The sequence below is a fragment of the Ursus americanus genome, chromosome 22, assembly GCF_024610735.1.
Source record: "Ursus americanus isolate L20-20 chromosome 22, mUrsAme1.1.p, whole genome shotgun sequence".
NCBI lineage: Eukaryota > Metazoa > Chordata > Mammalia > Carnivora > Ursidae > Ursus > Ursus americanus.
The window spans coordinates 53849330-53861943 of NC_142148.1; the positions used below are offsets into that span (position 1 = coordinate 53849330).

General features: G+C 42.4%; 1 protein-coding gene across 1 annotated transcript; it reads right to left on the reverse strand.

The window, feature by feature from the left end:
• Positions 1-391: 391 nt before the first annotated feature.
• NANP (N-acetylneuraminic acid phosphatase) lies at positions 392-12583 on the reverse strand. The gene is made up of 2 exons (XM_045810884.2): positions 12406-12583; positions 392-3091 (listed from the first exon to the last, which is right to left on the reverse strand). Exons 1-2 carry the CDS (start codon positions 12493-12495, stop codon positions 2435-2437), a joined length of 747 nt encoding a protein of 248 aa, XP_045666840.1. The 5' UTR covers positions 12496-12583; the 3' UTR covers positions 392-2434.
• Positions 12584-12614: the final 31 nt, after the last annotated feature.

Consider the following 12614-nt stretch of genomic DNA (forward strand, 5'->3'; position numbering starts at 1 on the left):
CTATTAATAAATGTGCTTAATGGGCGGTGATGGAAACTGTTTTTTATTGTAGGTTACAAAGAAGTCTGAAAGTGCTAAACCAAGTACCTTTATAACTATAAAAACCCTTTCCTACAATACTTACTGAACATCCACTGGGTCCTGGTTACTATCAGATCTAAGATGTTTGTGCACCAGTGGGTTGCATGTGTATATGGAATCAAAAACATCCATCTTTGGGTTAGTATTCCAGGTGCAGTGTCCATTTGTGTCTAGTCTAGGCCTTCTTCTATAAGTGGTGCTTGGGAGAGCCTCTGGACGACTGAGAATTTAGGGCTTTGTAGAGCATACCACTATGGAAAACTGAAAAAAATAAAGATGATAGGACACTATATCATTTTTTTAATCTTGAGAAGTATTATTCTAAAAACATTATTAAAAAAATCATAGGTCTATTCCAAGATTTCATGTCTTCTGTAACATTCCACTTGGAAGGTAGAAAACCACGAAGTTTTTCTCCAAGGAAGGGTGCAAATGGAATCCAATATTGCATTATTGCATATACCGAATGCAAACTGGAAGGACAAGGGAACAATCCACACACCCCCACCCCATAACTTTTGCTGAAGAACTGCTCACTTGACACCCTAGGAACTATCCTGCTGAGATTTGTCACTATGATCTAGAAGCAGTGAACCTTCTCCAGTTACCAGAGTAAATGTGACACTGCCCACATCCATCCTGTGGGACAGCTAAAAGGACAAACCCTCAGCATCGCATATCAATCTATTAGAGAGACCACACACATTATTGTTTTTCTGCCTAGATCCTCCAATTTAATAATTTTTAAATAGCTAAAATATACTCAAGGTCACATGGGCACCATACCTGGAACCATACACAAACATACCCTGTTCACAAATGTTTAGGTTCATAGCAACAACACCCTGGGACAGTCAAGGGCACAATCACAGTTTTAAAAATTACGAGTAAAAAGTAAACACAACAGGACATTTGCACAAAAGCAGAGAATCTGTTCTTGGCAATAGGCAGGAAATTACTAGCTACAGAAATAAGTCTAGGACAGGCGTACTCTAGAATCTAAGTACCATAATCATGGAATATTTCAAGGAGTCATAGCCACACATATTCTAACAAATATTTTACATTAGTAGCTTCTTATACAAAAGTTAAAAAAAACCTGCCAAAAATCAACCCAAATCATTATTTCTTTTTCCCTTAATTAACCATTTTACTCTAAGTTGGTGAAGACATGAGACTGTCTAGCTTAATGGCCTAGAAAAAGTTTTCTAGTTGCAAGATGCCTTAGTCATTAATTACTAAGCTCCAAGTGAACACTGAATTGGATATAGAAATTGTGAAACAGGATATATTTCCTAAAACTTGAAAAACAGGGGACGTAAGGCATATGGTTAACACCAAGAGCCACTTAAATTATATTAAAATGGCACCCTGAAATTATTTCATAGCAAAACATAATTTTCTATTAGCTTTCATCATACAGGTGAAACTATTCGGTCAGTAGAGAATTTGTGGGACGGCTACATGGTTAGGTTGCACCTCTGAAGTATCCACAGAAGGAAGATGACTGTTGGTGCTACGTGGCTTTTATTTATCCCCAGACAGGCAGTGTAGTCCCCTGAACCCCATTGTGTACCTGGGAAAAGATTGTAAAAATACTTCTGTGAGAGGTAAAGACTAATAAGAGCCTCCAAGTGCACTCTGGAGAGATGTGAAAATGTCATGGAAAAGGAGCACCACATGCTGATTTTAGCAGCATTTTTACTGGAGAAATCTGTCATGTATACACCACAGGAAAATGACCTCTGCCCTCCAAAAAAGGTCGTGCAGAAAAACTGGATTCATAAAAGAATGTATATATTCAAAGTAGGCAAAAATACGATATATATGTTTTAAAAAAGAAAATATGCAAAATAATTTCACTATGGAATGCCTTCATTGGCATGTGATTTAGCACTTCCTATTAATCAGATCCGATTGTTCTGATAAATCTCTATTATATATGTTTTAGAATATCTATTTTAAAAAAATACCTATTTTTAAGACAGAACATAAAACCTGTATTTGTGCATCCATGTATAAGCTATCTTGCCTGTATCTTCATGGATCCAAGATGCTAAAAGATTAATAAAATAATTTTTTAAAAACCTCAAGTCACAGATTAACAGGTAATATATTCCCTCAAGCTTTCTGGATTACACTACTGAAAGTAACTTGTATTAATTAATGTACGCTCTGGATTTCCAGATATAAATACCAGTCAGTGGTTGGTTGGCTATTAAATCGTAAGTAAAATTATTCTTAGAACTGGGTCTTAATATATGGAATACCTTAACTTTTCTTAGTTCAACACCTAAATTTGACCCTAAAATAATTTGACCCTAAAATACATAATCATGCCCTTTTATGGGCTTTAAGCTGACATACTGACTGTACAATCTATATTTTGTAAGAGAGAAGGTAACTCTAGTACAGAAGAAACTATATAATGTGGCATGGGGGATGACTTCAGTGGCATTATTCCATTTTTATTTATCCAGACTGTTGCTTTCAGCCCTGCATTGAGGCCTCCTTGTATATCGGTTTCTAGTGTGTCACCAACCATCACACAGTCCCCAGGCTGTACTCCGAGGAGATCACAGCAGTAATAAAATATGGAAGGTGCTGGTTTTTCTTCTTTCTGCTCCCCGCCTACAACGATAGCGTCAAAATAGGACTGGCAGGCACAAGCCTCGATCTTCTCCCTCTGGGTCTGCCGGTCTCCATTTGTTAATAAAAGTAGGCGGACCTCCTTCCGAAGTTCAGTGAGCATGGCTTTGACATCTTCTGCTAGTATCATATGCTGTAAACGTGTAGATTTCCACAGGAAATAACATTCTTCAGCCAATTTCCTATTGGCTGCACCACCCTTTGTTTCCTGGATTGCTTCTTCCCAGTGTAAAGTCCTTAGGTCAGTAATGCATGTACTGGAAGGATGAAAACATTCCTTGCTGAGTTTAACTTGAACTTTGTCACAAATGGTTTCAGCCTCTTCTTTGTAATGGTATTTTGATTGTAAGAGCTTTATCACCTAAATAAAGAAAAACAACTCCATTAACACACTTCAGGCCTTTTACAGTCATGCCCTGAGAGGCCATCTTCCTATAATCCCAGAGTAGAGATTCCAACTCTAAGTGCCTGCCTTAAGGCAGCTCTATTACCACACCATTTCTGGGGGGAATTGGTCTCATTTTTAAAGAATATAACAGGGAAGATCTCCCAATCTTTCTACACAACTCATTCATATTTTTGACCAATTTCTATTTTAAGAAGTGTCTTCAGATACAGGTAATAAAAACCCTTCATTTGGTAGTCCACCACCTTCCATTCTGGTTATGAAGAAATAGAAAAAAAACTTAGGTTTAAATTTACCAAAACATTTTAAATTCCTCACAACCATTATATAGACTCTTCCCAGAAATAACGCTGGTTCATCCAACCTTTCTTATCTACATCCATTTTACGTTTTGAAGGCCTAAACTGACCACCATATAAAATGGTACCTAATTCTGTACTTTTAAAAACATGTATTCAGGGGCGCCTGGGTGGCTCAGTCGTTGAGTGTCTGCCTTCGGCTCAGGGCGTGATCCCGGCGTTATGGGATCGAGCCCCACATCAGGCTTCTCCACTGGGAGCCTGCTTCTTCCTCTCCCACTCCCCCTGCTTGTGCTCCCTCTCTGCTGGCTGTCTCTATCTCTGTCAAATAAATAAAATTAAAAAAATAAAAAATAAAAAAACCAAACACGTATTCAGTTCTAATAGAATCAAGCATGTTCCGTGATTTCAGAAGTTTAATGACCCAGTGCTTCTTCCAAAACTAGTTTTCCAGATAAAACATTTCAAGGAGCTCTGAGTCAGCTTCCGTTACATTGGTTCTGACTCCCTCATCAGAATTACACGCTCTCTCTCTCATGCTCCCCCGACTTTTTATCTTGGCTTTTATTACATTAGGTTCTTTTCCATTTGGCCTCTTTTAACATTTACTGAGACCCTACTGGGGCAAGCACTGTGCCTAATGCTCACATATATTATTTCTGACCTTGTCCACAACTCTGCAAGGGACTCCCCTTTTTGAGATGAGGAAAAGGAAATTTAGAACTGTTAAGTAACTTGCCCAAGCTGGGATTTTATTCACACTTGCCTACTTCCAAAGCACACGTGCTTGCCTTTACACTATTGTATTAGGCAGTGGAGACTGGGTCCATTGCCCTCATGACATTATCTGGTGGGAAAAAAAAGCAGGTATGCAACCATCATAAATGCTGGGTCGAGTCCTATGACAGTCATGTAAACAACGGTGGAAATAAAATGTAAGAAGTCATTCCACAGGGTTATTGGACAAGACTCGGCAGAGGGGCTCCTGAGTGGCTCAGTCCTTAAGCGTCTGCCTTCGGCTCAGGTCATGATCCCAGAGTCCTGGGATCCAGCCCTGCATCGGGCTCCCTGCTCCACTGGGAGCCTGCTTCTTCCTCTCCCACTCCCCCTGCTTGTGTACCCTCTCTCACTGGCTGTCTCTCTCTGTCAAATAAATAAAATAAAATCTTAAAAAAAAAAAAAAAAGACTTGGCAGAGAAAGTAACATTTAAACCAAGGTGTTACCAAGCCTATAAAGTGGGCATGGGAGGAGAATGAAATCATTCTAGACAGAAGGAATAGCAAGAACAAAGATACAGAGCTTGGAATTTTGAGAACTGGGAAAGGTGAGATGATTTCAAGCTGAAACGGAAGGCATGTGAGGGTGGATCCTAAAAGATGAGGGTGGAGAGCCTGTTTGCAACTGGTTAGCAAAGAGCCCTCAATCCCAGGCTGCTAAAGATGTTACCCAAGCCCCCTTGGCACACACTGTCCCCTACATGCCAATGGCTTCATACTGTAAGTGAAACTGTAATGCCAATTGGGGTTCATACGGTAAGTAACTAAGGGCTTTATCTGATCACGGGAGCAACGACGCATACAAGCTGGGGCTGAAGTACTGCCCTGGAAGCGTGTCTCAACCAATGAGGGGCAGAAATTTGTAGATCACTACCCCAGCTTTCTTATCCCTTGGGAGGGACAGCTGAAGCATGCTCCGCATGTTGTCTCCCGTAGTTCCCCAACTGCTCACACCATGAACCTACTCGTTTACTGGATTCCCTCCCTTCCTAGCATGATTCCACCACTCCTCTACAGCGCTTGCAAGGATCACCTCCCAAACGGACTACCTGCATTTGAAGTCCCATCTTAGGGACATCTGAGGAAGGCTGACAGTGCCAAGACAATTTTGGATCTTTGGACAGTGAGTGCAATGCACATAGCTGGGACTAAAAACTGTCTGCTATTGGAGCAAAGAGGTCAAACAAGTTAAAATGTGTTGCCCTAAACTATACAGGGAACAAGCAGTATGCTACTTATACCAGACAATTCACCTACTGAAAAGAGGAAAGATTAATAAACACATTTTTCTTTTTTCAAAGTATAAGAATCACATCAAAAGTAAATATCGTTCAGGCTATTTGTGCTCTTCAAAACAATGCAGTAGTTAAGAAAAGTCTTATTACTTTAAGAAAAATACACCATTAGGAAGAATTTGAGGGGAATGCAAAGTTAAATTTCAATGAACAAACCAAGCTTTTACAGCCTCCATGCTAATGTCACCACCTTTTCTGACAATGTCAGTTGAATTACTCTTGAGCAATGATGGAAGGTCACCTAAAGTTGTAGCAAACCTATTGCTACCTACACAGTAAAAGAACCAGGCCTCTAGAAATCCACAGGGCTTAAGCTTAAATAGGCGCTGGCTCATAGCAAACAGAAAGCTCCCAGTAAACGTCCAATTTCCTGTTACTGCAATCGGTAATTCATTTTGCATGTTCTTAAGGGCTCTGAAAAAACAGAATTAGCTCACCTTAAAGGGCAGAGTCTTGTAAAGGTATAGCATACCACTTTCAAGTTTTGAAATTTCTTCCCATTATGTTCTCTGAATTAACTTTCCCATTTTTTCACACGACTAATTACAGATTCATTTGGGATCACAAATAGCATTTAAAAAAAAGATTTTATTTATTTATTTGACAGAGAGAGTGAGCGAGCACACAAGCAGGGGAAGCAGCAGAGGGAGAAGGAGAAGCAGGCTCCCCGCTCAGCAGGGAGCCTGAGCGGGGCTGGATACCAGGACACTGGGATCATGATCTAAGCTGAAGGCAGACGCTTAACCGACTAAGCCACCCAGGCACCCCCAAGTAGCATTTTAATATTAACATATTTGGGGAAAAAGCTTATCAGCCATTTACATATTATTAAAACAGAAATAACACTTGTTGAATCATTGTTGTACACCTGAAGCTAATGTAACATTGTGTATCAACTATATTTCAATAAAAACAAAAAACACCTAACTTGAATTAGTTCATATTATTACTAGTATAAACAATCCTAACCTCTGCACTGAGAAAACAGGAATTTTGATTGAATTGGGAGTGGAGGAAAACAATCTCTAACTTGGAGGTGTGATGATATTTTGTGCAAGAGATAAGGCAGGCTTGAAAAGGATTCTGAGTACAATTAAGCCCACCAGGTACCTAGGGGCCTGAAGAAAAGGGCCCTAGGACCCTGTAGCGGGGAGGGGAAGATTAATTTGTAGATAAGATAAACTCAAGCATACTTCAAAACTGTATTTAAAAGTCTCATCTTAACCCATACAGAAAGGAAATCCTTCTAACCTGCTCTCTGGACCCAGAATTAAAGTTACTATCATCAGTACTAGTTTTTAGCTAATTGTGATTTAAACACTCTTTGAGGGATAGTGTGGGAACTATATAATACTATAACACTATGATATTGTATGAAGTGGATGAATTCCAAATAAAACTGTGTTAAAAACACATGCTCACAGGGGCACCTGGGTGGCTCAGTTGGTTGGGCGTCTGACTCTTGATTCAGCTCAGGTTGTGACCTTGGAGTCCTGGGATGGAGCCCCATGTCAGGCTCTGTGCTCAGTGTGGGGTCTGCTTGGGATTCTCTCTCTCCCTCTGCCCCTCCCCACGCTTGCACTCACTCTCTCTAAAATAAATAAATAATAAAATCTATAAAAAAAATACATGCTCACAGAATACGACTGCCTACATACAGCCTAACAATTCAAGCAGCCCTCGCGTTATTTTTAGTCCAAGTCTTTCTTCAAACATCATTTTCTCTATGTGACCTACCTGACCAACCTATTTAAAACTGCAATTCATTCTCCTCTCCACTTTCCCAAACATACTTATAAATAAATATACATTTGATGTATTCTGTCCACGGTCAACCACTAGAAAGTAGACTCATGAATGCAGAAATCTTTTCTGCTCTGCTCACTGAGAAACCCCGAACTTCTGTGGGCAGCTTCCTCTTGGGTCGTGACCCTGAAAGAACGGCCTGAAGAGGGTAGAAAGAAATAACTTTTCCAGAAGATTAAAAAAAATTAAACGGAGATACAGAGTCAGAATATGGCTCCTTCTTCCCAAGCACAAGGCAACGACCACACCTTTCCTCTCTTTCTCCTTCCACAAATCAGAGTGTTTACGAAAGCTGGTATGTTACTTTTAAATAGGCCTGCACTTACGGATGGTGTTATATTCTTTTTTTTTTTTTTTAAGATTTTATTTATTTGGGGGAGAGAGAGCATGAAAGAGGGAGGCGCAGAGGGAGAAGCAGGCTCCTCGCTGAACAGGGAGCCCAATGCAGGGCTCAATCCCAGGACCCCAAGATCATGACCTGAGCCACCCAGGCGCCCCAGATGGTGCTGTAATCTTATGTGATAAAGTAATCCTTGTACAGTCAAAAGCACACAACTCAATTCTGCTCGTTTAATAGAATTTTATAAAGGAGGTGGCAACAGAACCAAGTCTGAAGACCTGGATTTTTATCCATCCATCCATTATTCATTAAATATTTACCATGTATCAAATGAATATGATCAAGATAGTCTGTTTCCTCTTAAGAAGCTATTAAGTTGCGGGCACCTGAGTTGCAAAAATTAATTGTAATATTCTTTGATAAGTATATCATAAGATACGTTGAACAAAATACAGTGTTGGTATAAGGGAGGGTGTAAAGATTAGGGAGAAATACAATCCGACTTTTTTTCAGAAATTTCACTCTGGCAGGAACGTGGAGGATGAACTGGACACAGTAAGCTGGGAGACACCACCACGGCAATAGTCTAGGTGACAGACAAGTCCACCTTTAATTAAGATAAGGGGGAGGGGACGTGCGGGAGGGGACAGCATGGGTGACAAGGTGGATGGCACGGTTCATCAAGTGTGCACTGGAGGCTATATACTTCCCATGCATTCAATTAAACTTGGTAAGGACACTGTGGACGCATATCACCATTCACATTTTTAAATAAGGATTTAAGATTTAGAGTGGTGAGGGAACTTATTCAGGCACTTTCAGCTACGTACTGGGAGAGTTGAGATTCAAACTCAAATGCCTGATTTTTACCCATGAACTCCAGGTTATAGCATGATTTGGCCTAAACCAAGATTTAATTGCAATATACTGGGCCTGACCTGCCAGGAACACACAAGGCAGCTAGAGAGACTGGAGGCAATACAGCACAAGGTGGTGCCCATGAGGTCAAGGTCAAGGGTATGCAAATAGAAGGGACAGTCAATAGTATGGAATGCGTCAGCAAAGTCACTAATACAGACTTAAAATGTCCATTGATTCTGGCAATTTGGGAAGTGCCTAATGACCTGGCAAATCTATTTCATTAAATAGCACAAGGAGAAGCTATATGTCAAGGAATTAATGAATAAATAAAAGGTGGAGACATGGAGATAATGTATACAGATTTCTTTTGAAAAACATTGCCGTCAACACAAAAACAGACACACAGATCAATGGAACAGAACAGAGAATCCAGAAATGGACCCTCGACTCTATGGTCAATTAATCTTCCACAAAGCAGGAAAGAATATCCAATAGAAGGGCGCCTGGGTAGCGCAGTCGTTAGGCGTCTGCCTTCGGCTCAGGGCGTGATCCTGGCATTCCGGGATCGAGTCCTACGTCGGGCTCCTCTACTGGGAGCCTGCTTCTTCCTCTCCCACTCCCCCTGCTTGTGTTCCCTCTCTCGCTGGCTATCTCTGTCAAATAAATAAGTAAATAATCTTAAAAAAAAAAAAAAGAATATCCAATAGAAAAAAGACTCTCTTCAACAAATGGTGTTGGGAAAATTGGACAGCCACATGCAGAAGAATGAAACTGGACCACTTTCTTACACCATACACAAAAATAAATTCAAAATGGATGAAAAACCTAAATGTGAGACAGGAATCCATCAAAATCCTAGAGGAGAACACGGGCAGCAACCTCTTTGACCTTAGCCTCTTTGACTTCTTGCTAGACACATCCCCAAAGGCAAGGGAAACAAAAGAAAAATGAACTACTGGGACTTCATCGAGATAAGCTTTTGTTTCAGCATGGTTATTTCATATTTTATTGGACTGATGTACATTACCATTCCTGAGATGTAAAGCTAACCTAGGACTAAGAATGTCGAATAGGAAAAGGAGAGAAGCAATCCACAAATTTGATTAAACTATTACGGTATATAAATTTTGGGGTTGGAATCGAGGGAAAAACACTGTTCAGAGCTTTGGTTTCTAACAAGAATCTCCTAAAGGCTCTAATACAAGGTCAGTTGATGGAAAAACTCTTGAATTGTACAAAACCCCATTAGGTAGGAGAAATGGGCAGGATAGAAGGACATGGGCTGTGGGGGCAGCCGGTCTGCAGCAGGGATGGCTGGGCTGGAGGCCACGGCTCAGGCCCAGGACCTAGAGGTAGGAGGCTAGAAGTCTAGAGGCAGAGTTCAGTGCATTCACCCAAAGCCCTTGCTTTCCAGTTGGTCTCTAGGGTGCTGATGCTTTCCTCAGACAAGGAAAAAGCTTTTTTTTTTTTTTTTTTTTTTAAAGATTTTACTTATTTGACACAGAGAGAGGGAGACAGCATAAGTAGGGGGAGCAGCAGAGGGAGAAGGAGAAGCAGGCTCTCCACCGGGCAGGGAGCCCAACGCGGGGCTGGATCCCAGGACCCTGGGATCAATGACCTGACCATGACCGAAGGCAGATGTTTAACCAACTGAGCCACCCAGGCACCCCAAGATAAAAAGCTTTTGCACAGCAAAGGAAACCACTGACAAAACTAAAAGGCAACCTACAGAATGGGAGAAGATATTTGCAAATGTCTTATCAGATAAAGGGCTAGTATCCGAGATCTATAAAGAACTTACCAAACTCAACACCCCCTCCCCCCGCAAAATAATAATCCAGTTAAGAAATGGGCAGAAGACATGAACAGACTTTTCTCCAAAGAAAATGGCCAACAGACACATGAAAAAATGCTCCACACCACTTGGCATCAGGGAAATATAAATCGAAACCACAATAAGATACCACCTCACACCAGTCAGAATGGCTCAAGTTAACAAGTCAGGGAACAACAAATGTTGGAGAGGATGCTGAGAAAGGGGGAACCTCTTACACTGTTGGTGGGAATGCAAACTGGTGCAGCCACTCTGGAAGACAGTGTGGAGGTTCCTCAAAAAGTTGAAAATAGAGCTACCCTAAGACCCAGCAATTGCACTACTAGATATTTATCCAAAGGATACAACATAATGATTTGAAGGGGCATCTGCACCCCAATGTTTATAGCCGCGATGTCCATAATAGCCAAACTATGGAAAGAGCCCAGATGTCCATCAACCAATGAGCGGATCAAGAAGATGTGGTATATATGTACAATGGAGTATATTAGCCATCAAAAAGAATGAAATCTTGCCATTTGCAACAATATGGCTAGAACTAGAGGGTATTATGCTAATAAGTCAGTCAGAGAAAGACAAATAGCACATTTCACTCATAGGTGGAATTTAAGAAACAAAACAGATGAATACAGGGGAAGGGAAGGAAAAATAAGATAAAAACAGAGAGGGAGGCAAACCATAAGAGCCTCTTAACTCTAGGGAATAATCTTGAGGGTTGCTGGAGGGAAGGCAGTTGGGGGATGGGGTAATGGGTGATGGGCATGAAGAAGGGCACCTGATGTAATGAGCACTGGGTGTTATATGCAACTGATGATTCCCTGAAACCAATAACACTCCATGCTAACTAACTTGAATTTAAATTAGAAACAACAACAACAAAAAGCAAGGCCATCAAGAGAGATAGATATCATGTAGTGAAGAAAGAAGGGCTCAAGGGAGGCTTCTCTTTTATTTTTTTAAGTATGGGACAGACCTGAATATGCAGGAGTGGAATGCACCAAGAAAGAGGATGAAGATGCAGGAAGTCAAAACCTGGGGCACCTAGGTGGCTCAGTCAGGTAAGCATCAGACTCAACCTGGGCTCAGGTCTTGATCTCATGGTCTTGAGGTTGCCCTGGTCCAGCCCCACCTTCGGGCTTAAAAAAAAAAAAAAAAAAAAAAAAAAAAAAATCCAGGGAGTCAAAACCTAACTAATGAGGCATGAAGACGTTGGGACTCCCAGGGTTGGAAGGATTAGCTTTTGAAAGTGGGTTTCTGCATCTGATAATCCTTGGTTCTCTCCCTAGAGCTGAGGCAGAAGCAAGCAAGCAGGGGTGGATTTGGGGCTTGAAGAGGTCTGATTCAGCATTTGTGGGTATGGAAAGGAGAGGATGCTGAATAATGAATACCCCATGAAAGGAATGCTTAGTGCAAGCATGGACTGTGAATGTCACCTCAGAAATCTACGGCTCACACCCACAGCAGGAAGGCTGGAGGTCAATTTCTGCGGAGAAAATTTTCTGGAGTCAATTAAGTCCAGGCTCGCCACCGATAGTCGTGTAACTTCTTGGGTCTCTCAAAGATGTGCCGAAGACCACGCAGTGTGGAGAGGCCAACGGCGGAGAGCCTGTCGCCGCCACACTCGCCTAGCTGGTCCGAACCTGTCTTGGCAAAAAGCCAGGTGACCGTGTATGTTTGTGGGCAACTCTGCCACCGTGGCAGTTTTAACGACATCCTTCCGGGTCCCACGGCCGGGAAACAACTTCTAGAACCCAGCTTCCCAGAACCTGGGCGTAGCCAGGCAGGTAACCCAAGGCGCTCGGCGTGAGGGAAGGCAGCCTTCCCAGCCAGATCCCCTTGCCCACTCGTCCTTCTTTCCCGCTCCTTCCTGCACGGGGTGGGTCTCAAAGGACGAGAAGCCAGTGCCTCCGGGATGACCCAGTCCCAAGCGCGCTGTCGATGGACTCCGCAGTGGGAAGGTCGGGGGTGGGAGGACACCAATGGGACAGGAAAGAGCGCGACACGGGTTGGGCGCGCTGACCCTGCCCAGAGGACCACCGCGGGAGTCGGGACGTTACCTCCAACATGCCTTTTCTACTCGCCCCGGCCGTGTCGATGAGCGTGTTGTCCAGATCGAAAAAAACTGCCCGCACCCGGTTGAGCACCATCCCGCCGGCGAGCGCGTACCGCGCCAACTCGCCGCTGCCACTGCCGCCGCCGGCGCATGCGTGAAGCGGGGCCCGCGGGCTAGGAAGACGAGGGCGGAGCCGTGAGGTCACCTAACCAT

What these genes read in the sequence shown, in the direction of transcription:
- NANP (XM_045810884.2), bottom strand. Translation starts at nt 12,495, where the DNA reads ATGGTGCTCAACCGGGTGCGGGCAGTTTTTTTCGATCTGGACAACACG. An exon ending in GTAGAAAAGGCATGTTGGAG is followed by an intron (nt 3,092 to 12,405) that starts GTAACGTCCCGA and finishes TTCTTTATTTAG; the next exon opens with GTGATAAAGCTCTTACAATC.